This window comes from Hypanus sabinus, chromosome 7 (genome assembly GCF_030144855.1).
Source record: "Hypanus sabinus isolate sHypSab1 chromosome 7, sHypSab1.hap1, whole genome shotgun sequence".
NCBI lineage: Eukaryota > Metazoa > Chordata > Chondrichthyes > Myliobatiformes > Dasyatidae > Hypanus > Hypanus sabinus.
This window is the reverse complement of record NC_082712.1, coordinates 83,245,584-83,271,489: the sequence shown is the minus strand read 5'-3', so window position 1 is coordinate 83,271,489 and position 25,906 is coordinate 83,245,584. Positions and strand designations below refer to the sequence as shown.

Sequence of the window (25,906 nt, the reverse complement as noted above, 5' to 3'; positions counted from 1 at the left end):
GGTTAAGGGTGAAAGGTGAAAAGTTTGAGGGGAACATGGCAATTTTTTTTAGTCGGGGTGGTGGTTGAGAGTGTGGAACAAGTTGCCAGTGGAAGTGGGTTCAAAGTCAACTTTTAAGACAAGTTTGGATAAGTACATGGATGGTTGGGGTATGGAGGGCTGTGGTCCCGGTGCAGGTTAATAGGCAGATTAATAGTTTGGCACAGACTAGATGGACCAAAGGGCCTGTTTCTGTCCTGTAGAACTGTGTGACTCTGAAGTTCAAAGTAGGTACAGTATACTGTGTACCATCTTGAGATTCATTTTCTTGCAGGCAGTCACAGTAGAACAAAGAAACTCAATCAGTGGGAAATGACACACTTGCCAACTGGAAATATCAAAAATAATAATTAATGAGTTATGCTGAATAAGATAATGATGAATAACGCTCCCTCTCTCTCTTTCCGCTGGCAGGAGTTGTGTGGCCCCTTTGTGTTCCTCATCTTTGCCCTGATGCTCCTGGGGTTCTTCATCTTCACCTACTTTAAAGTTCCGGAGACCCGGGGCAAGACTTTCGACCAGATCGCCTCGGCCTTCCGCCGCAACCCCTCGCTTCTCGACCACGAGTTCAAGCAGCACAGCACAGAACTGGAGTATTTGGATGACAACTCCGCCGTGTGAGAGATGGAGAGAGTGAGTGAGAAAGAGGGAAGGGAGGGGTAGAGAGAGAAGGGGAAAGGAAGGGGTAGAGAGAGTGGGGGAGAAGGGAGGGGTAGGAGAGAGAGAGACAGTGTTGTATGTGTGGGAGACGGGAGAGGATGGGAGGGAGAGAAAATACATTAGTGAAAGAGTGAATGGGAGAGAGATTGTGTGTGCAAGTGAGATTGTGGAAGAGAGAGTGCGAGTGTGTATGAGAAGGAGACAATGATAGAGACAGATTGTGTGTGAAAGAACATGAGAGATAGAAAATGTTATGTTAGAGAAAGTGTTGTCTGTGTGCTAGAGTGAGCAGGAGAGAGAAATTTGTATGTCAGAGAGAGGCACTGTGTGTGTGTGTGTGTGTACCTGTGAGAGAGAGAAAGAAGATGTGTGTGGATGAGCAAGTGAGAGAGCAGATTGTATGTCAGAGAGAGATATCGAGTGTGTGGGTGTGTGTGCTTGAGGGAGAGACAAAAGTGTGAGTGAGAGAGTGCAAATTGTATGACAAAGAGGATGTGTGAGTGAGGGAGAGAGAGTGCAGGCATGTGTGAGAGGGCAGAGTGCAGGAGTGAGGAGAGGGCAGAGTGTGCAAGAGCTTGAGAGCAAGGGGGAGAGAGAAAGTTGAATGTGGTAACAAACAAAGCGTGTGTGTGTGTAAGTGTGTGTGTGTATGTGTATATGTGTGCGTGTGTGTGTGTATCTCAAATGGAGGAAGAGATGATGATTTTGGCATCTCTTGACCTCTTCACCTCAAAAACGCACACACCTATTTCAAACCCCTGCTGAATTTCTGCAGTTTTATTAAAATTTTACTTTTTTAAAAATTCTGCGTCTTGTGTTTTATATATTTAATTCTAGATGTTGGATTAGATCCTTCTGTTTTGCATGGATATTCCCAGATGCCAGGCCACCCCACCCAGTTCTCACATTCCTCCCTGCCCTCCCCATTTGCTGTTTTGCTGTAAAGCGAGGCCATTCTGTCCATCAGTTGTGCTGGTTGCAGCCAAGCTCCCCAGCCCACGTCCCGTGATTACGCTAGGATTAGTTGGGGTTGTGGAGTCACTGGGGTGGTGTGGCTTAAACGGTCGGAGGGGCGTCTCCGCTCTGTATCACTAAATAAATCAATAAAACGTGGAGTGGGTCCTCTCCCCCACTCCCTGGGCACGCCACCTTCCGGGGCAAGGTCCAGTTCCTCAACATCCATCTTTTTGCCCAGAACTAGTGGCCCCTAGATTCATCTGCTTGTTACGGGGCAGCAGGCTCACAACTCCGATTCTGAATACATATATTAATCATTTATTTACAGACAAACAGTAAAACATTCGACCAAACATCTAAGCCACCCTCAGTTACACAAACTACAATACTGAAATTCAACAAACAGATACTTAGCTACGTACACAACGCTGGAAGAACTCACCTCCCCCCTTCCCACCATTCTGGGCGGGCCCCAGACAGTCCTTCCAGGTGAGGCATCACTTCACCTGCAAGTCTGCTGGAGTCATCTATTGTATCCGGTGCTCCCAGTGCGGTCTCCTCTACATCGGCGAGACCCGACGCAGATTGGGGGACCGCTCCGTCGAGCACATCCGCTCCGTCCGCCACAACAGACAGGATCTCCCGGTTGCCACCCACTTCAACTCTGCCTCTCATTCCCATCTAGATATGTCCATACACGGCCCCCTCTACTGCCATGATGAGGCCAAACTCAGGTTGGAGGAGCAACACCTCATCTACCGTCTGGGTAGCCTCCAGCCTGGTGGTATGAACATTGAATTCTCCAATTTCCGGTAATTCCCTCCCCCTCCCCCTTCCCCTATCCCAGGTCCCTCTCTGCCTCTCTCTCCTTTCAACTTTCTGCTTCTTTATCTCTACAGTTCTTTTTTGCTTATCTCCTCCCCCTCCCCCCTTTATCTTTCCTCTGATTGGTTTTCCAGCTGGCGCCTCTAGGCCCTACCCTATCTCTATTACTGGGCTTCGGCCCTCTCTTCCCCCCCCTATTCCTGATGAAGGGTCTCGGCTCGAAACGTTGGCTACTCATTTCTCACGGATTCTGCCTGACCTGCTGAGTTCTTCTAGTGTTGTGTACGTATTCTTTGATCCACAGCATCTGCAATTGTATTTTTGTGTTTAGATACTTAGCTGAGAGCACGTGTGGGCTCCCCTGCCTCTGCAGCGTACCTTCCAGTGGTTCTTCAGCACTGGCCGTGACCTCAGCCTGAAGCCGGCCGCAGGGATGAAGATAAAGAGGCCAAGCCTCCCACAAGTGTTAATCTTATGCCGTGAGCAGTCTAAACCTGGACACCAGTGCCGCGGCACACATGGCAGCCAATGGGAAAGGGCTGCTGCATCCTTCAACAGGCCAATCGATAGAAGCGACTTTCGACTGACAAGCGTAGCTCCCACATGACACTGCTAAAGGACCAGTGCCCTGGAACCGCATATTGCTATTACAGTGTCAGCAGCCCGGGTTTCCTCAGCCACCCCATCTTCTTCCACATTCCCGAGAGATTCAGTTTGGTAGGTGATTGGTCACATTGTTGTAATGCTTACATTGGCATGCTCTTCGTTGACTAAAGCTCGGCATTCGATACTATCATCCTCTCAAACCTTATCAATAAGCTTCAGGACCTGGACCTCGATACCTCCTGGATTTCCTCAACTGCAGACCCTAGCTCAACAACATCTCCTCCACAGTCTCGGTCAGCGCAGATGCACCACATGACTGTGTGCTTAGCGCCCTGCTCTACTCAAAGCCTCGAAGTACATTATTGAAGTATGTACGCAGACTGTGAGGCTAAATATCGCTCCAATGCCGTATTTAAGTTTGCCGATGACCACCACTATCTTGTCAAAGCTGGTCACGATTCGGCTTATCGAAATTGAAGACCTTGCTGGTGCCATAACAACAGCCTCTCACCCAGTATCGGCAAGGCCAGGAGAATGATGATGGCATTTGTCTGTCTCGAAGAACAATGGACGGTAGCACTCGTGACCTCTCCAGGGCACAATACTGGGTGAAGGTACGGAGATCCTGAGATGCCCAGTCGTCAAGATCCCCCTCTCATTCTCACTGTTGCAGTCCAAAGGAAAGCTTATGAAGCCATATGTTTGACACCAGCCTGGCTGCAGGAGCTGCCGGAAGGATGTTCAATGACGTCCCACCACCATGGGGGCTTCACTCCAGATTTGCTGTCTGGCTTTACTCCCACAACCTTCGTCTCTCCAGAGGCTGCCACAAGGCAGTGGGGCTATTTACTCATAGCTGGGGATCTGGTCCACAAGCACCAGGGCGTGTCCACACACTGCTGGGCCTGCATACTACATGTGCATGGGCCAGGCCTCCTCCCCGTCCTCTGTGGTTCAGCCTGAGTCTGAAAGGAGTTCAGTTTCCGTGTGGCTCCAGCTGGGAGGGATTAGATGAGGCTTGCAGTTGGAGAGGCCGTGTACTGGCAGGGAGAGACTCACAGGTTCAGCTCTTATTTCCGCAAGACTGCTAGCCAGCGGTGGAAGCTGAAAGTGAGAGTGACAAGCACTACCCACTACACTACCACACTAGACACATCTCAACAACCATTTTGACACAAGACCAAGGAGCTGATCATCGAGTTCAGGAGGAGGGAGCTGGAGGTCCCCATCGGGGGTCCGAGGTGGACAGGTTCAGCAACTTTGAACTCCTTGGTGTTATCGGTTTGATGGATCTGCCCTGAACCCAGCACAAAAGTGCACAGCTGGTCCTCTATTTTCTTTGGAGTTTGCAGACATTTGGCATGTCATCTAAACCTGCTATAGGTACGCCACGGAGAGTGCATTGACTGGGTTGCATCACAGCCTGGTATGGAAACACCAATACCCTTGTTTAAAAATGCATTCAAAGTGTATTGGATACAGCCCAATCCATTATGGGTAAAGGTCTCCCCAACACTGAGCACACCTACACAGAATGCTGACACAGGAAAGCTGCATCCATTATCAAGGACCATCTCTCTCCCTACCACCCCGGGCCACGCTCTTTTCTCATCGTTGCCATCAGGAAGAAGGTACAGGAACCTCAGGACTCGCACCACCAGGTTCAGGAACAGTAACTAGCCTTCAACCATCAGGCTCTTGAACCAAAGGGGATAACTTCACTCACTCCATCACTGGACTGTTCCCACAACCTATGGATTCCCTTGCAACGACTCTTCATCTCATGGCCTTGATAGTTATTGCTTATTCGATCATTATTATAATTTCTTTCTTTTTGCATTTACACAGTTTGTTGTATTTTGCACATTTGTTCTGGTCTTCCATTGATTCTATTGTGTTTCTTGCATTTACTGTGTACACCCACAAGGAAATGAATCTCGGGGTTGTACATGATGACATATGTGTACACATATGGTAATAAATTAACTTTGAACTTCTGAAATTTGAATTGAGCAGCATAGCCTCACCAGGCGGGAAGGGCCTGTTACTTATTGTATCTCAACTCTCCTCTGCCTTCTGATTAAACCTTCCCTGTCTGCACCTAAAGGAAGAACTACACCATCATTCCACATAAACACTCCCTACCCTGGCGGTACCAAAACTCAATATATCAAACCTGGACTAGATGACACATCTTATGAAGATAGGTCAAGCAATCTAGGGTTTTGCTCTTCGCAGTGACAGAGGGTGAGAGGTGACTTGACAGAGGTATACACAATGATAAGAAGCATAGATCGAGAGGACAGACAGAGACTTAAGCTGATTGGAGGGCGAGATCCTTAGCAGTGTTGCTGAGCAGAGAGATCTTGGGATCAAAGTTCATAGCGCCATAAAAGTGGCGAGACGGGCCGATAAGGTGGTCTGGAAGGCTAATGGAGTGCCTGCTTTTATTAGTCAAGGCGTTGAGTTCAAAAGTCAGGAGTTATGTTGCATCTTTTAAAAACTCTGGTTAGGCCATGTCTGGAGTATTGCGTACAGTTTTCGCCACCCCACTATAGGAGGGACGTTGAGGCTTTGGAGAGGGAGCAGAAGAGGTTCACCAGGATACTGCCTGGTTTACAGGGCATGTGCTATCACGAGAGGCTGGATAAACTTGGGTTGTTTTTTCCAGAGTGTCAGAGGCTGAGGGGAGATCTGATCGCGGTTTACAAGATTATGAGAAATAGCAAGTATCCACTTCCCAGGGCTGCATGCATTGAAAATGAGAGAGGGGAGGCTTCTTACTTAGGGAGGGGTGGATGCCTGGGATGTTGCTAGAAGCAAATACATTGCAGGCTTTTAAGAGACGTTTGATTAGGCACGTGGATGTGAGGAACGAGGATATTGTGTAGGTAGGAGGGATTAGGGTTTGGGTGTTTCTGATTTGCTGTTTAGTTTTTTTCAACATAACATTGTGAGTCAAAAGTCCTGTTCCTGTGCTGTACTCTTCTATGGTCTACGTTTTATGATAGTATAGGGTGGATTAAAGTTTTTCACAGAGTGGTGTGTGCATGGGATACCCTGCTAGGGGTAGTGGTAGAATCAGACTCATTAGGGGTATTTGAGAAACTCTTAGACAGACACATGGATGAAAGTAAAATGGAGGGCTTTGGGGGATGTGTGATTTTTGAGTGGCAAATGATTGTGGGCTGAATGGCCTGTACTGTGCTGTAATGTTCTATGCTCTAAATCCTTCAAAGAATCTGGTCAGGATATCGCCACTGTATTCTGATTATAGCATAGAAACAGGCCTTTTGGCCCATTCAGTCTGTGCTGTGGATGAGGGCTGTCGACATTAAGGAAAAGGAAGCGAGGAAAACAGATCAGTCTGCAGGTTCAAAACACAGACCCCTTAAACCACCAACTCCATCCCCACCCACTCCAGACTATGCTGCTGGTGAATGTACAATATAAACTTGAAGACCACAGAGCAAGATTGCAGGACCAGAGGGACATCAGACACTGCAGTGTATTTTGTTTCATGGAAACATGGCTCAGCCCTGCAACACAAGGGTTACACCATCCATTGCAAAGACAGGATCGCTGAATCCTTTAAGGGTAGAGGAGGTGGAGTATGCTTCAGGATTAACTCATCATGATGCACAAGCATGGCGAATCTGTCTCAATCCTGCTCTCCCGACATGGAACATCTAGCGGTTAAGTGTCCTCCCTTCTATCTGCCAAGGGAGTTTTCCGCCATCATCCTGATAGTGCTGTATCTTCCACCTCAGGCCAATGTTAGGCAGCTGAGCAACGTGATCAGCAGGCACGAAACAGTGCACTGCGGTGCCTTCCGTATCTCTGCGGAGGATTTCAACCAGGCCAGCTTGCACAAGCCTCTGAACAACTAGCACCAACATCTCACCTGTGGAGCCAGAGGAACACTGTTATTCCACCACCTAGAAAGCTTACCACGCCCACACGTTGGGAATTCTGATCATCTTACTGTACTTCCATTCCTAGTGTACAGGCAACGACTGAAGACTGCCGCACCAGTGGTGAGAACCAAGGAAGAATGGCCAAGGAAGACAGAGTAGCGCCTACAGGACTGCTTTGAGCCACTGGACCTTCAGATCTGAATGAACACACCACAGTCGTCACCAACTTCATAACGTGGATGAGGGTGTGCCTCTGAAAACGTTCCAGGCACCCCCAAACCAAAAGCCATGGATGAACCAGGAGGTTCATAGCCTGCTGAGGGCTAGATCTCTGGCATTCAAGTCCGGTGCTCCAGAGCTATACAAGTCCAGGTACGACCTACAGAAGGCTACTTCAAGAGCTAAAAGAACCATACTGGTTGACGTTAGAGATGGAATCGGATGTACATCAGCTCTGGCGGGGTTTTGGTCCTGCAAGGTGAAGCCAACAGAATCAGCATCAGGTTTCATATCACCGGCACTTGTCATGAAATTTGTTGAACTTGTGGCAGCAGTATGATGAAATACATCATAACATAGAAAAACCAGAATTACAGTGGGTATGGATACATTAAATAGTTAAATTAAATACTTAAGTAGTACAAAAACAGAAATAAAAAAGTAGTGAGGTAGTGTTCATGGGTTCAATGTCCATTCAGAAATCGGATGGCAGAGGGGAAGAAGCTGTTTCCTGAATCATTGAGTGTGTGTCTTCAGGCTCCTGTACCTCCTCCCTGATGGTAACAATGAGAACAAGGCATGACCTGGGTGATGGGAGTCCTTAATGAAGGATGACACCTTTCTGGAGCTGACTGAGTTTACAACTCTCTGCAGTTTTCATCAATCCTGTGCAGTAGCCTCCCCTCCCATACCAGACTGTGATACAGCCAATTAGAATACTGTCCACTGTACACCTGTAGAAATTGGCAAGTGTTTTAGGTGACATAACAAAGCTTCTCAACCTCCTAATGAAATATAGCCATTGTCTTTCCTTCTTTATAGCTGCATCGATATGTTGGGTCCAAGTTAAGTCCTTAGATATATTGAAACCCTGGAACTTGAAATTGCTCACTCTCTCCACCTCTGATTCTTCTATGAAGATCAGTTTGTGTTCCTTCTTCTTACCCTTCCTGGTCCACAATCAGGTCTTTGGTCTTGCTGACGTTGAGTGCCAGGTTGTTGCTGTGACACCACTCCACTAACTAGTACATCTCACTCTTGTACACCTTGTCCCCATTTGAGATTCTGCCAACAATGGTTGCATCGGCAGCAAATTTATAGATGGCATTTGAGCTATGCTTAGCCACACAGTCATGGGTGTAGAGAGATTAGAGCAGTGGGCTTTGCCTACATTCTTGAAGTGCACCAGTGTTGATCGTCAGTGATGTAGAGCTGTTATTTCCGATCCGCACAAGATGACAGTTTTGCAGTTAGGAAGTAGAGGATCTAGTTGCAGAGGGCAGTACGGAGGTCCAGACAACACACACAAAATGCTGGAGGAACTCAGCCAGCCAGGCAGCACCTAGGAAAGAGTACAGTCAACGTTTTGGACCAAAGCCCTTCGGCAGGAGATCCGGGTTCTGTAGCTTTTTCAATTCATTTCAGTTTCGGTTTATTGTCATTTAGAAACCACAAATACAATGCAGTTAAAAAATGAGACAACGTTCCTCCAGAATGATATCACAAAAGCACATGACAAAACAGACTACACCAGAAAATCCACATAATGTTTGGCAATCCCCAATCCAGAGTCTGGAGAGGCTGCTGCGTATTAATATTGTGCTACCGTCTTAGCACGTTCCCCGGAAAGGAGCTCCAAATTCACTAGACAAAACAAGACTACCCAGACACACCAAGTCAGGGGACCAACTCTACCACCCAGCAAACCAAAAACTAAAGCTACTAGACCAACACAAACCCACATAGTTACATATAGTTATAGTTAACATATAGTTACAACAGTGCAGACAGTACCATAATTGATTAAAAAAAACAGACCATGGGCACAGTAAAAATAGTCCAAAGTTGTTAAAAGACCATAAGTTCAAAAGGAACCACCACACAGTTTCCACAAGTCCTCAGGGTCCCGATAGACTCGTCATCCCACACAGGTGGCAGAAGGGAATACCCCCGCTATGGACTTCCATGGTGCCGCCCGACTCAGCCTCGCAGATGCAGCACACACTGAAAGTGCCCCAACCACAGCGGACTCCATCGAACCTCCCAGCCTCCGACCATCCCCTCCAGCACAGCCTCTCTGAGTACCATCCTCTGCCGAGCGCACTACGACGCCCCCGCCAACGGCCACCGGCAACGCGACCCCGAGGACTGGGGGCCTGTTCTTCCCAGCAAAGACCGGGACCTCACAACAGCAGCAGCAACGAAGAAGGTCTTCCTGGAGATTTCCAGATGTTGCTCCGTGCTCACACATCCATTTTTCATCAGATTAGGATTGTGCACGGCACCCCACTTCACAAATAACAGATATCAACTCCGGAGAGGCCGCTGCAAACTGCGTCGCGCCGCCATCTTGGTCTTGATCTTGATCAGGGCTGTAGGAATGATGATGTTAAACACTGAGCTGCTGCTGATAACATCAAGTTTCTGTGTTTCCAGGTAGGAACTGATTCTAGCCATGACCAACCTCTCAAAGTACTTCATCACCGTAGATATGAGTGCTACTGGACAATAGTGGTTAAGGCAGCTCACCCTGCTCTTCTTGGGCAAGGGTGTGATTGTTGCCCTTTTGAAGCAAGTGGGAACCTCTGACTGTAGCAATGAGATGTGGAGAAAGTCAGGTCCTGCCATCTTGTGAGGGTTCACCCTCCTGAAAGACAGCCTGACACCGGCCTCAGAGACAGAGATCACAGGCTCAGCACGGATCCTCACAGCTCTAGTTTCTCCCTTTACCTGGGAGTGAAGCAACACTGCCATTCACGATGCTGGTTTTCACTTTGTAGGGAGTAAAGCCCTGCAAACCCTGCCAGAGTCGAGGTGACTTCAACTCCACCTCCAAGCTCACTCACAACTGTTCCGTATTTCCTGAAGTCGCCCTCAGGTCATACCTGGCTTTCTTCCACAGACCCGGGTCACCAGATTCGAATGCCACAGCTCAAGCCCTCAGCAGGCTATGAACCTCCTGGTTCATCCACCGCTTTTGATTTGGGTATGTATAGTAATTTCTCGTAGGCACGCGGGTTTTAATGAAGTCGGTGACAGCAGTGGCATACTCATTCAGACTCAAAGAAGAATCACTGAATACTGTCCAGTCTACCACTTCAAAGCGGTCCTGTAGGCTCTCCGGTGCCTCTCTTCTCCATACCTTCCTGGTCCTCAGTGCCAGCGCTGCAGTATCATGAACGGCAGAGATGCTTCACTCCCAGATGAGCTCAGACAGAGCCTTTTCTGCATGCTTCTAAAGGCAGAATAAAACTCCAGCTGTATGAATCCCTTCAGCACCTGGTGACCCTGTGATCTCTCGCTCGGAGCTCGGCATCAGAACGTCTTTCCAGAGGGTGAACCCTTGCAAGGCGTCAGGCTCTGGTGGTGGGCCTGCTGGGGTGCTGGAAACCTGCGCCAGTTAACTGATGGGAATATTCAAAGACATCTTCAATCTCTCACTGCTGCAGTCAGAGGTCCCCACGCTTCAAAAGGGCAACAATCATACCAGTGCCCAGTGTACTGCCCATGTGGTTCCATTGTTTAAAAGGGGTTCTAAGAGTAAACCTAGCAATTATAGGCCTGTCAGTTTAACGTCAGTGGTGGGTAAATTAATGGAAAGTATTCTTAGAGATGGTATATAAAATTATATAGATAGACAGGGTCTGATTAGGAACAGTCAACATGGATTTGTGCGTGGAAGGTCATGTTTGACAAATCTTATTGAATTTTTTGGAGAGGTTACTAGGAAAGTTGACGAGGGTAAAGCAGTGGATGTTGTCTATCTGGACTTCAGTAAGGCCTTTGACAAGGTTCCACACGAAAGGTTAGTTAGGGAGGTTCCATTGTTAGGTATTAATATTGAAGCAGTAAAATGGATTCAACAGTGGCTGGATGGGAGATGCCAGAGAGTAGTGATGGATAACTGTTTGTCAGGTTGGAGGCCGGTGACTAGTGGTGTGCCTCAGGGATCTGTACTGGGTCTAATGTTGTTTGTCATATACATTAATGATCTGGATGATGGGGTGATAAATTGGATTAGTAAGTATGCAGATGATACTAAGGTAGGTGGCGTTGTGGATAATGAAGTAGAATTTCAAAGCTTGCAGAGAGATTTAGGCCAGTTAGAAGAGTGGGCTGAAAGATGGCAGATGGAGTTGAATGCTGATAAGTGTGAGGTGCTACATTTTGGTAGAACTATTCAAAATAGAGCATACATGGTAAATAGTAGGGCATTGAGGAATGCAGTAGAACAGAGTGATCTAGGAATAATGGTGCATAGTTCCCTGAAGGTGGAATCTCATGTGGATAGGGTGGTGAAGAAAACTTTTGGTATGTTGGCTTTTATAAATCAGAGCATTGAGTATAGGAGTTGGAATGTAATGTTAAAATTGTACAAGGCATTGGTGAGGCCGAATTTGGAGTATTGTGTACAGTTCTGGTCACCAAGTTATAGGAAAGATGTCAACAAAATAGAGTACAGAGGAGATTTATTAGAATGTTACCAGGGTTCCAGCACCTAAGTTACAGAGAAAGGTTGAACAAGTTAGGTCTTTATTCTGGAGCATAGAAGGTTGAGGGGGGACTTGATAGAGGTATTTAAAATTATGAGGGGGATAGAGTTGACATGGATGGGCTTTTTCCATTGAGAGTAGGGGAGATTCAAACAAGAGGACATGAGTTGAGAGTTAGGGGGCAAAAGTTTAGGGGTAACACAAGGGGGAACTTCTTTACTCAGAGAGTGGTAGCTGTGTGGAACGAGCTTCCAGTAGAAGTGGTAGAGGCAGGTTCGATATTGTCATTTAAAAAAAAAATTGGATAGGTATATGGACAGGAAAGGAATGGAGGGTTATGGGCTGAGTGCAGGTCGGTGGGACTAAGTGAGAGTAAGCGTTCAGCATGGACTAGAAGGGCCGAGATGACCTGTTTCCGTGCTGTAATTGTTATACGGTTATATGGTTATAAGAGCAGGGCGAGCTCCCTTAATGACTATCCTCCAGTAGCACTCACATCTACGGTGATGAAGTACCTTGAGAGGTTGGTCCTGGTCAAAATCAACTCCTGCTGAAGCAAGGACCCACTGCAGTTCACCTACCACCACAACAGGTCTACAGTGGATGCAATCTCACTGGCCCTCTACCTGGACAATAGCAACACCTACGTCAGCCTGCTGTTTATTGATTACAGCTCCGGCTTCAACATCATATCCTCAGTACTAATCAACAAGCTCCAAAAACTAGGCCTCTGAGCCTCCCTCTGCAATTAGATCCTTGACCTCCTCACCAGAAGACTGCAATAACATCTTCACCTCTCTGACAATCAACACGAGAGCGAAGGACGTGTGCTGATCCCACTGCTCTACTCTCTCTACACCCATGACTGTGTGGTTAGGCACAGCTCAAGTGCCTTCTATAAATTTGCCAATGGCGCATCTATTGTTGGCAGAATATCAGATGGTGACAAGAAGACGTACAGGAGTGAGGTAGACCAGCTGGTTGAGTGGTGTTCCAACAATAACCTTGCAATCAGTAAGACCAAAGAATTAATTATGGACTTCAGAACGGGTAAGCCAAGGGAGGGCACACCAGTCCTCATCGAGGGGTCAGGAGTGGAAAGAGTGAGCAATTTCAAGATCCTGGGTGTCAATATCTCTGAGGATCTAGCCTGGACCCAACAAATCAATGTAGTTACGTAGAAGGCACAACAGTGGCAATTTCATTAGGTGTCTGAGGAGATTTGACATGGCACCAAAGACTCTAGCAAATTTGTACCATTGAGGGCATTCTAAATGGTTGCATTTCTGTCAAGTATGGAGGGGCCGCTGCACAGGACTGGTCTCTGGCTTCCAGCCTCTGATTGGGTGCTGCTCGAAGCTCCAAACTGCCTTTTACTTCTTTTAATCTTCTTTCAAATCGGATTCTGCTACTAATCTTTGTGCGATTGGAACCTGGGACTTACGTTTTGATGGTGTGTTCTCAGACCGATTGAGCGACCTGGTGCTTTGCTGACCCCAGGAGAGTTTGGTGAAGCTTCAAGCGGAGTGTGTGGCCTGGAGGCCAAGAAGCATGAGGATGGGGTGCCAGCCTCATGGTTGACTCCGTTTCACACCGAGCCTGCCAATCAAAGTGTTGAGCAGAATTGAAATAATCAAGGACAAGAGCAGAAGGAGAGCTGGTGTTCAGCGCCATCGGCCTGCATTTGTCTGGTCTCTCCCTCTCTCTCTTGCTCAACGTTGCCAGAATCTTGGGTCTTGTGGCCTGGACTCTGCGGTTCACGTTACATGCGTTTCTGGTGACTCCTTTTTTATTGCTATTTTGTGCGATTTTGATCAGGCCGGACTGGCTCAGCAACTTTCAGTCAACTAATAACACGGTGCTACATTGAACTGAACTGAATTAAACTGAACACTCCTAGACTGCTCCAAGGACTCTGTGTTTAATGTTTAAAACTGTGTACTTTTCCACTCACTTTCTGCTGTTTGCATGATTTGTTCTTTTTTTTTTTTGCACGTTGGGGGTTTGATGTTTTTCTTTGAACGGGTTCCATGGTGTTTCTTTGTTTCGTGGCTGTCAGCAGGAGGACGAATCTTAGGGCTGTATACTGCACACATACTTTGATAATAAATGTTGTTTCTTTGAAATGCCTGCCTGTGCCCTTAAATGTCTGTACGGAATGTCTTATCCTATCTCTCCACCCCGCCCTTGCCCACTGAGCCTCAGAGCTGATAATGGCAATCACCACCAATTCAAATTTCCTTCACCGCTTCCCTCACCCCCACTCCCAGCCTTAAATGGGTCCATTCTCGCGATTCCCAAATAAAAATCCCAGCCGCGACCTTAGATCTACCCAGCCAGTGGGTTCCCAGTGCCCAGTGCTGGAAAAGAGAACTCCAAACATCCACAGCCCCTGTCTCAGTCCAACTTGGTGGTCCAGTGGCACAGCAAGTAGTGCCTGTCTTAAATGTCCCTAATGTGTCTACCACCACCCCAATCCATGCGTCCACCACTTCCTGAGTAAAAAAACCTGCTGTCTCTGACGTCCCTCTTTACTTTCCTCCAATCACCCTAAGCTCATGTACCCTTGAATTAGCCATTTCCACCCTGGGGGAAAGTCTCTAGCTGTCCACTCTATCAATGCCTCTTATCATCTTCTACACCTCCATCATCAACTCTCATCTGCCTTCACTACAAAGAGAGAAGCTCTAGCCTATCTTCATAAGACGTCTAATCCTCTCCAAAGCATACTTGTCCTTCCTGCAATGAGAAGATCAGAACAAAGTGTGTGTGTGACCTTCTCCCCGTCTCCAAGTGGGTTTCACCCTATTCCCATATCCCAAAGACATCATAGACTGACGGAGAGAGTCGTATGACATAGAACAGGACACCTGGCCCGTCATTTCCATACCGACTAGCAAGAACTCAACGATACCATTATCTCAGAGGACCTGCCCAGGGTCCAGCACACTAGTGCAATTCCGAAGAAAGCACAGCAGCTTCCCTGCTTCCTCAGGAGTCTGCAGCAATTTGGAACCACACATGTCTCTCGGTGTGTGGTGGAGATATATTGACTGACTGTATGGAAACACCAATGCCCATGAATGGAAACTCCTACAAAAAGTAGTGGATATGGACCAGTCCATCGGGGGTGAAGCCCTCCCCACCACTGAACACACCCACATGAAGCGTTGTTGCAGGAAAGCAGCACCCATCATCAGGAGCACCCCCCCCCCTCCCCCACCATCCAGGCCAGGCTTTCTTCTCACTGCTGCCGTCAGGTAGAAGGTACAGGAGCCTCTGGACCAGGTTCAGGAACAGTTACTAGCCCTCAACCACCAGGATCTTGAACCAACGGAGTTATAGCTTTCATTATACAGATTTATTGAATAAGACCACAAGAAAGTGAGTCTCGGGGTTGTACATGGTGACATATATGTACTTTGATAATAAATTTACTTTGAACTTTATACTCTGCCCTTAATGGGAGTTATTGGCTAAAAGAATATTAAAGGAATTTTCTGATGTGCAAGACAGGAAAAATAGGCTAGCTATGAGTGAATGACGGAGCAGACTCGATGGGCTGAATGGCCTAATTCTACTCCTTTGTCTTATGGTCTAAGTTGCAGTAGTATAGGGAGATAAGGCAAGAGGGAATGGGACTGGTGCAATTATACTACTGGGGCCGGCGTCATCCCACTGGAGCAAACAGCCTTTGAATGTGTCTGTGAAAGAACTCCCAAGCTGTTTCCAATTTGCTCCTTTGCAATGGGTTTCTTTGTCTCCCCAATTCCAGAAACCAGATGTGGACCTTCTGACATCTCCCCAGACAAGATCATGCATGTTGATCTTGGGTGATCTCCAACTATTCCCCACCCCACCCCACCCCACACACAACAAGGACAACTTTAACTGACGTCGCACCTTTAATGCAGCAGCACTCCCGAGATCTGGCATCACCTCGCGGATAATGAAAGCTAACAGGAAACACATTTTCCAAGCATCATGGCGAAGGAGAGGAGAGTGCAGAAAAGACTTGCATTGAAATAGCGTTATTTACAGCAACCAGTTGATCCAAGGGGCATCAGAGTCAATGGGGAACTTCTGCAGGTGTGGACAAAATTCCAGTGCAGGGACTGGAGTCCCCATGGAGTTTGGGAAACAAACTCAAACAAGATCTGGAGATTCTATTTCCAGTGATCTGCTGAGCGAGGTGCGATGGGCAAGATTCTGGGAGAGCTTTGGGAAATAGGACACAGAACATAGGAGAGTACAGCACAGGAACAGGCCATTTGGCCCACAATGTTGTGCTGAATCAGCCAAGAAGCAAATCAAAAACACCCAAACACTAATCTCTCCTACCTACACAATGTTCACATTCCTCCATTATCCTCACATCCGTGTGCCTGTCCAAACGTCTCTTAGAGGCCTCTAACGTATTTCCCTCTGCCACCATAGCAGGCATCCACCCCTCTCTGAGTAAAAAACTTACCCCTCACATCTACCCCTCCCCACCTTTAATGCATGCCCTCTGGTGTTAGATATTTCAACCCTGGGAAACAGATCTATGCCTCTCATAATCTTGTAAACCTCTATCAGATCTCCCCTCAGCCTCTGCCGCTCCAGAGAAAACGACCCAAGTTTATCCAGCCCCTTGTGACAGCACATGCCCTCTAAACCAGTCAGCATCTGTCGTGGTTTCTCGTGCCCCACAAATGACCAGGAGACGCAGAAGATTCTTCAAGAAGGGTTAAACTTTAATTTGCAAATCAAAGCTGAGACAGTCATTGAGCTAGTCGCTGATTGCCCACCGATCCTTGTACATGTTTTATAGCAATCTCCTGGTTTAGTTGCATTAGCATATGCAATCGGTCTATAGTTGCGTACCACACATACATCTGCCACTATTGTTTCTACCCATTGACTTAATCATGTTCTAATCTACATCTCTTAGCTACCTCTCATTAACACACCACTGTCTTCTACATTCTTAAGATTTCATTCTCATACTAAATTGGATATATGCATAGCAAATAGCAAACTCAAAGCTGACTACATAGTTTTGGTTACACAGCAAACAATGCAACTTTTATACTCCAATATATCCCCCTTTGAGACCCAGAGGGTCTCACACAGAGAAAGAAGACTAAGAGTCCGTGCACAAAAGCCCCAATAAATTCAAGCACTTATTCCCAAATCTCGGGTTAAACTATAATTTTCTGCACCAAGACCTCAAAGTATTCTCTCCCTGTTACCCTGGGCCGCTGAGCCAAAAACCTGTCCCTTTGTACCTGAGACAGGGAAAAAGACTCAGAAGCCCTTACAATCTACTCCCACACTGTCGTTTTGCTCTTGTTCATCCTGCAGGTGTTGTAGGCTGTAACGATACATTTTCGGTGTTTCTTTCTCCACTGAGCTTGCTTCAGTAATTGCCACGAGCATCGGAAATTGTTTGGTTGCAGCAGGCACTACAAGAGACTTGAGACAAGGAAGAAAACAGCACAGCACAAGCGCACAGCTCAGCAATACAATACCGACAGTTATTGCCATTTTAGTCAGCCATGCTCCCCATCCTCCGAATCTACCTTCCAACCAGTCAAATAACTGATGTCCAAACCCTGCATTCTGTGCGCATACCTCGCACTGTGACAAGACAAAGTCCACTGAAGCCTGTAAATAAGGTGACCAAAAACCATCCTTCTTTCTCACTTCCCCCCTTGCACAATGGTCAATCCCATGCGCTTCTGAAATCAGCAACGTCAGTAGAGGGGTGGGCGCTACCAACAAAACGTCTTCCATTCTCCACAAGCCTTCCGGGTTCTGCTTGGCCCCCCGTCATCTCCACATTGTCTGTTCTGCCAAAGTTGCCTTACCTTGTATTTCAATTAGGTCCTCCACCACAGGTTCTGGAGCTAGGCTTACCTGGGGGGCAATGACAGCTGATGTACACCCAGACTCTTTTCTGGCTGCCTTGTCCGCAGCTTGATTTCCCTTTGTTATTACATCATTTCCCTTTTTATGTGTCTGCCATTTTACTATAGCCAATGCTTTAGGTTTCATTATGGCTTTTATTAAGTCTAGAATTTGCTGACAATGTTGTATGGGATCTCCACTGCTTTTTTAAAAAACCTCTCTGTTTCCACACTGCCCCGAACAAATGGCATACTCCATGAGCATATGCCGAATCAGTATAGATGTCTACTTTCTCACCTTCCATCGTTTCACACGCAGCTGTCAGGGCTTTGATTTCCGCTAGTTGGGCAGAACATGGTTGGGGACAGGACTCCATCCTAATAATCTTATAGCTCAACTGATCCTGCTGCACTACTGAGAACCCTGCATGATTTCCATCATAGTCCCCATAACAAGAGCCATCTCCAAACAGAACCTTTTTATCTGCATCCTCTAGTGGTTCTGACCGTAAATCTGCTCTCAATTTGGCAAATGCCATCGTCTTCCCTACACAATCATGGGGTTCTCCTTCATAGCCCAAAACGACAGTGCATCTCTGTATGGTTATGTCTGGAAATGTCAATAGCATCTGATATGCTGCTATCCTGGCTGGTGTCAGCACAAATTTCCCTCTTTCCAGCAATTCTGCTACTTTGTGGTGTGTGTACAGTCACAGGATAGCCCAGGGTTACAGATGATGCCTTTTCATATGCATAGTACAACGCCGCCAATCCCCGATAACAGGGTGGATAGCCCCTGAGCCACCTCATCTAGTCTCGTACTGTAGTATGCTATCGGCTGCTTTGCTTTTTCTGTGCCTGTCTCTTGTGTTAGAACCGCTGTGACATAACCCTCCTGTCGGTTGGATACATACAAATGAAAAACCTTCTCGTAGTCAGGCAAAGCTAATGCTGGTGCTGACTGCAATTCCTGCTTAATAGTATTGAAAGCTGTCTCCGCCTCTCCATTCCACTGTAAGCCGTTCTTCAAATTTGTATGTCCTGCTTCTTTCATTATCTTTCTCAAAGGTGCCACAATCTCAGCATATTCTTCTATCCAATCTGAGCTGTATCCTGCCATTCCCAAAAACGTCATCATCTGCCCTACAGTCTGGGGTTTGGGGGCCTTAGTTATTGTGTCGTGGTTTCTCATGCCCCACAAATGACCAGGAGATGCAAAAGATTCTTCAAGAAGGGTTATACTTTAATTTGCAAATCAAAGCTGAGACAGTCATTGAGCTAGTCGCTGATTGCCCATAGCTCCTCTGTCCCCCTCCTTGGGACTTTCAGTCCTGTCTGGACTGTTTGAATTTAGTCTGTTCCTGATAGGGCATTTGTGGGAATGCTCCTCCAAAGACGTTGATTATTGGCATGGGGTTTTCCAGCCCTTGTCTTACAGTATGATCGGTTCCCCCATATAGCCATGCTTCATCCAGTTCAATGGCTGTACTCGGACCGGTGGTTGCTGGCAGCATCTTTTTCCTTTTCTCTTTTTCCTTCTTTTTGAGTTCTTCGAGCTGCATTTGTATTAACTTTCTTTGCACCTCTTCCTGCTGCTCAGCCAACCTTCGTTTGTCTTTCCGGTATTTCTCAACCGCATGGGCTACGTGGTCTCCTGGGTGGAATTGCTCCTTTTTTCAGCCTTATTTCCACCGGACTAGCTGTTTCTATTTTCCCTACGTCTGTGTCATGCGTGACCACAGAATAGACGGCAACTCATCTAACCTTCTATCTTTCTGCTGGTCTCATTCCTTTCCCAGCAATGGCATGTGTGGTTGGGGAGTTATTTCGACTTCTCTCACTGTCCCTACCATATCTACACTTACCATTATTTTAATGCAATTGTTGTCCTCCGATATCCGCACCTCTGGCGTGATTTTCCTCCACACTGTTACGGTTTCAGCACTCTTAACTAAGGGTCCTAAGTCTTTAGACTGATATCCCTTGTTTACCAACAACGTTACGTGGGGCACAGCCTCCAGTATCCTGTACCATTTTTCTAAAAAGGTGTTCCACTTAACTTGTAAAGCTGCCCCTTGCTTTCCAATTATCACAGCCTCCCCTTCCAGGCACTGTTGGGTACATGCCTCCAGGTGCCATCTCTCCTTTCACTCCCTGTTCTGAGTCTCGTCAAAAATCACCGTACAATGTAGCTCAGATTTGGGCATTACAGCCCTGGGTAATATAGCCTGAACGCCCTTTTTCCATTTTTCCCAGGTTTCCTGAATCTGATCTGCGATGTCTCCTATCCAAAAGACATTAGCCTTCTTGTCTTCTCGCACTATCAATTGAGCCCCTGCTCTTTCCACACTCAGCCCATTTCTGGTGCATTCTAATTTTAATTCCAGTTTCAATAAGGCATCTCTGCCGAACAAATTAATCGGAGTTCCTTTAAATACTAGCACCGGCAAAACAATTCCTTTATTTCCCATTCTCAACTGCACTGGAGCCATGCACTGTGTCAACTGTGTTTTCCCCGAGAACCCTACCGTCTTAATAAACTTTCCTGACATGGGAAGGTGAAGGGCATACTGTGGCTGTACACAAGTGTATGTGGCTCCAGTATCTATCATCATTGGTGTCAGTTGCCCTGCTAACATAATCTGAACAATGGGTTCCTCGTCTGCCTCCCTTCATATCATTCCTTCCCATTCAAGTTCTCGGGGCACCCCTAATACCTCGCATAGGGGTTCACAGGTCTGCTTGGGCCTGTGGGGGCTGGTCCTTGGCTAAACTTTAGTTCCCTTCTTATTGGTTCTTGCTGGTGTGTGACAGGCCATGGTGTAAACGGACAATCTCTTCTCATGTGACCTGGCTGATTACATCCCCAGCACAATCTCTCTACCTCTCTTTCTTTATATTGTTAACCCACAATTCTGCCAGATTCTTTGGACCGGAGAGACCCTTCGACAGTGGTTCCACACTTCTGAGACTCCAAGACCTCCCCAAAACCAACAGAATTCTTAGTCCAAATTGTCGTAAAAAGCGCTTGGGTGCACCCTTAATTCTGTTAGCCTTGTGGGGGTCCCTAGAGGACTGGGAAGCGTTCCCAATCTGCTGTTTCCTTTCCGCGGGTCTCTTTCCGGTCCTGCCGTGGTCACCAATTTTGTCGTGGTTTCTCGTGCCCCACAAATGACCAGGAGACGCAGAAGATTCTTCAAGAAGTATTAAACTTTAATTTGCAAATCAAAGCTGAGACAGTCATTGAGCTAGTCGCTGATTGCCCACCGATCCTTGTACATAGCATTTTTTATAGCAATCTCCTGGTTTAGTTGTATTAGCATATGCAATCAGTCTACAGTTGCATATCACAAGTACATCCGCCACTATTGTTTCTACCCATTGACTTAATCCTGTTCTAATCTACATCTCTTAGCTACCTCTCAACACATCTTCTACATTCTTAAGATTTCATTCTCCTACTAAATTGGATACGTGCATAGCAAATAGCAAACTCAAAGCTGACTACATAGTTTTGGTTACACAGCAAACAATGCAACATTTATACTCCAATACATCCTGGTAAACCTCCTCTGCACCCTCTCCAAAGCCTCAATATCCCTCCTATGGTGGGGTGGATGTAACACGCACCACACGCCGCAGGATCTCAGCAGGTCAGCAGCATCCATGGAAAGGAGCAGTCAACGTTTCGGGCCGAGACCCTTCGTCAGGACTGAAGGAGGGGGTAGGGGCCCCATAAAGAAGGTGGGGGGAGGGTGAAAAACCAATCAGAAGAAAGATCAAGGGGTTGGGGGGTGAGGAAGTAGGGAGGGGATAGGCCGGAGAGGTGAAGAAGGAATGTAAGGGGAAAGCACTATGGGTAGTAGAAGATGGCAGAATCATGAGAGAGGTGATAGGCAGCTGGAGGAGGAGGCAGAGTGAAACTGGGATGGGGAGGGAATTACCGGAAGTTGGATAATTCAGTGTTCATACCAAGGGGCTGGAGACTACCCAGACGGTAGATGAGGTGTTCTTCCTCCAACCTGAGTTTGGCCTCATCATGGCAGTAGAGGAGGCCATGTATGAACATATCCGAATGGGAATGTGAAGCAGAGTTGAAGTGGGTGGCAACCGGGAGATCCTGTCTGTTGTGGCGGACGGAGTGGAGGTGCTCGACGAAACTGTCCCCCAATCTGCATCGGGTCTCGCCGATGTAGAGGAGGCCGCACCGAGAGCACCGGATGCAATAGATTACCCCAACAGACTCACAAGTGAAGTGTTGCCTCACCTGGAAGGTCTGTTTGGGGCCCTGAATGGTGGTAAGAGAGGAGGTGTAGGGACAGGTGTAGCACTTACGCTTGCAGGGATAGGGGCCAGGTGGGAGACCTGTGGGGAGGGACGTGTGGACCAGGCAGTCACGGAGGGAACGATCCCTATGGAAAACGGAGAGGGGTAGAGAGGGAAAGATGTGCTTAGTGGTGGGGTCCTGTTGAAGGTGGCAGAAGTTGTGGAGAATAATGTGCTGGATCTGGAGGCTGGTGGGGTGGTAGGTGAGGACAAGGGGAACACAGTCCCTGTTGTGGTGACGGGAGAATGGGGTGAGGGCCGAAGTGCAGGAAATGGAGGAGATGCGGGTGAGGGTATCATTGACAACGGCAGAAGAGAAACCACGATTTTTAAAGAAAGAGGACCTGGAACGGAAAGCCTCATCCTGGGAGCAGATGCGGCGGAGACGGAGGAACTGGGAAAAGGGAATAGCACTTATGCATGTGGCGGGGTGGGAAGAGGTATAGTCGTGGTAGTTATAGGAGTCAGTGGGTTTGTAGAAGATGTCAGTGGACAGTCTGTCTCCGGAGATGGAGACTGAGAGATCAAGAAAGGGGAGAGAAGTGTCCGAGATGGACCAAGGGAATTTGAGGGCTGGGTGGAATTTAGAGGCAAAGTCAATGAAATCGACGAGCTCAGCATGGGTGCAGGAAGCAGCACCAGTGTAGCGAAGGAAAAGTTGGGGAGCAGTACCAGTATGGATTTGAAGCATTGACTGTTCCACATAACCCACGAAGAGGCAGGCATAGCTGGGGCCCATGCTAGTACCAATAGCTACACCTTTGGTCTGGAGAAAGTGGGAAGAGCCGAAAGAGAAGTTATGAAGTGGGAGTACCAGTTCTGCCAACCAGAGGAGTGTGGTGGCGTTGGAGAACTGGTGAGGTCTATTGTCCAGAAAGTAGCGGAGGGCTTTGAGGCCTTTTGGATGGGGAATTGAAGTGTATAAGGATTGGATATCCATTGTGAAAATGAAGCGGTCGGGACCGGTGAGCTGGAAGTTATTGAAGAGGTGGAGGGCATGGGATGTATCCCGGATGTAGGTGGGGAGGGACTGAACAATGGGGAGAAAATGGAGTCGAGGTAGGCACAAGTTCGGTGGGGCAGGAGCAGGTCGAAACTATAGGCCTACCAGACTTGTGGATCTTGGGGAGGAGGGAAAACTGAGCATGGCGGGGTGTGGGAATTATGAGTTTTTTGGTGAGGATGGAAGGTCTCCGGAGCTGATAAGGGCAGTGATGGTACGGGAGACAGTGGTTTGATGTTTTTTGGTGGGGTCCTGTTCCAGGGGTAAGTAAGAGAGCTGCCGTTTGGCCTCAGTGAGGTAGATGTCCGTCCGCCAGACTACTACGGCACCACCTTTGTCTGTGGGTTTGATGGTGAGGTTAGGATTAGTGTGGAGAGACTGGAGAGTAGTGCGTTCAGAGGGAGTGAGGTTGGAACAGGAGAGAGGAGTGGAGAGTATATATATTTTTTATAAATGAAACTTAATAAAAAGATTGAAAAAGAAAGAAAGGATTAGTGCGGAGAGAGGGCTGGTGCCCATGTCCAGGAGGCCGTGGTTCCAGCTGGGGTCAGAGTCAGAGGTGGATGGGTCTTTGGCCTGGCGAAGGCCTGAGGAGCCGAAGTCCGAGGGGTCAGGGTCTGGGCTGCAGACGGTCGTAGTCGTGGGCTGCAGGCGGGCGAGCTTGTGATCCTTCTTGGGTGCGAGGAAGGAAAAGAAACGGTGGTTGGAGGCGTGAATCCAGCGGAGAATTAAGTGTAGGAGAGGTCCATGGCAGACGGTGAAGAGTGAGGCTCGGAGTGATGACAGAGAGAGGGACAGGGCCTGTAGGATTCTCCGCATGGCAGTGAGCACGGCTCGGAGAATCCAGTGGGAGCAGTGGTCAATAAAATGGAGGTACCTGGGGTGGATGTTTCTGCTACAAGTTTCAGGAAATTCTTCTACAACTCTCCAAGGGGGGCAGATTCCCAGCTTACCTGATAGACAAGTCTTCCTTTGGTGCAGTGATCCTGTCAGAGGGAGATGTGGCATGGGAGGAATATTGAGGGGCCTCCAATGATTATGCCTTCCGCAGGTGAAAGCACAGATGCTGATGGTGGAAGAGCAGGATCTGGCAAAGTTGGGAGGCTGGGAATTGTGGGAGTAGGGTGGAGAGTGTAGAGAAGTTCATGAGATGGGAAAGGAACAGTGGACAGTGTGTGGGTAGGTATTGCGAGGGAGAGTAGAGGCATACAAAAATGTTGCTCTGGAGATTTGGGCTGATGGTCAGCAGATTCTTGAAGGGCTGAATGGCCTGTGTTGCCCCTGTGGTGGCCAGAAGCCTTCCATTCAGGATTAGGTGCACAAGGACCATCCACCCTCAACCCTGACCACCCTGTTGGTCGGATGGTGATGCTGTTCTCGATGTTGACTGGCTGCAGGTAGTCATACTTGAGGACCTGTCCCTCATTCTGATCTTGGATGGCGCAATCAATCTCCTTCAGCTCCTCCTGAAATTCTCGGATGATCCCCTTCACTTCCCCCTCAGTGAAGAATCCCTCCAAGTATTTCCCCAGTGGAACCTGCACACAAACAACAGAAGGACTGTGACTCCCCTGTCCACCGACCTCCCTATTAGCGCTTACCCCTATGACTGTGTCAAGTGCTAGACCTCCTTCCTCACCACTATTCGTGATCCTTCCAGGTGAGGAATACATCACCTGTGAGTCTCCCCATAAGACCATAAGATATAGGAGCAGAATTGGGCCATTCGGCCCATCAAGTCTGCTCCACCATTTCATCATGGCTGATCCATTTCCCTCTCAGCTCCAATCTCCTGCCTTCTCCTCGTATCCATCCATGTCCTGACTGATCAAGAATCTATCAACTTTTGCCTTAAATATAGCCAATGACTTGACCTCCACAGCTGCCCGTGGCAACAAATTCCACAGATTCACTACTCTCTGACTAATTCCTCCACATCTCCATTCTAAAATGACGTCCCTCTAGTCTGAGGCTGTGTCCTCTGGCCTTTCGATGGGTTTCATTGAGGTCACCCCTCATTCTTCTGAATTCCAGTATTCTGGTACAGGTCCAGAGACATCAAACACTCCTCACGAACCTCCTTTGAACCCTCTCCAATGTCAGCACTTAGATAAGTGGCCAGAACGGCTCACAATGCTCCAAGTGAGGCCTCAGCAGTGCTTGAGTAAGTCCCAACATTACATCCTAGCTTTTATATTCTACTCCCTCTCTGTTCCCCCACTACCACAACCCCTTTTCTTTTCCCTCATTCTGATGCCCCTTCTCTTCCCCTTTCTTCCCCTCATTACCTGCTCCTCACCTCCTTCACTCTCTCCCATGCTCCACCGTCCTCTCCTATCAGATTCCTTCTCCCTCAGCCCTTTACCTCTTCCATCTATCATCTCCAATCCTCTCATCCACCCCTCCTCCTCTCACCTGAGGTCGCCTCCCCCCAAATGTTTGATTTTAATTCCGGTTTCTGGCCACCTCCCTTTCCAGTCCTGATGGAGATCCTCAATATGAGAAGCTTGCCTGACCCACTGAGTCCCTCCGGTGTTCTGCGTGCGTTGCCGTAGGGCAAGGGAGGGAGCGGATGTTGCTTTAGCCTCCGAAGTGTGAGAATGGCGGTTTTAAGTCACCAGTCTCATTCTCTGGACCTACAACCCTTCAGAGCTGAGTTTGCATCTCACCATCATGGTTGTAGAACTGAATTTGGGCCGTTTAAGACAGAACCAGTCCACTGGAATGCAGACTACAGAAAAATGCCCCTCAGAATGGGGCCAGGAAACTTGTTGTCTGCGGGAATTCTGGGAGAGAATGGGAATACTTTATCGAGAAGATCAACAGTGATGGTATTGAGTGTAGAGTCATAGAGTCACAGAGCACATAAACCAGCCCTTGGTCCTTGACAACCGATTCCTGGTGAACACGACCAAAATTCACCAAGACTGAGCGAGAAGAGGCTTTTCAGCCCCTCTAGAGCCTTTACCA

At 47.8% G+C, this 25,906-nt stretch overlaps 1 protein-coding gene across 1 annotated transcript in view; it reads left to right on the top strand.

Annotated features, from left to right (window-relative positions):
• LOC132396911 (solute carrier family 2, facilitated glucose transporter member 4-like) overlaps nt 1–1,468 on the top strand; it is a 61,969-nt gene extending 60,501 nt beyond the window's left edge. Inside the window, exon 11 of the mRNA XM_059974997.1 lies at nt 454–1,468. Coding sequence (XP_059830980.1) covers nt 454–660 — 207 coding nt within the window. The 3' untranslated portion in view covers nt 661–1,468. The remainder of the gene's footprint in view (nt 1–453) is intronic.
• The last annotated feature ends 24,438 nt before the right edge of the window (nt 1,469–25,906 follow it).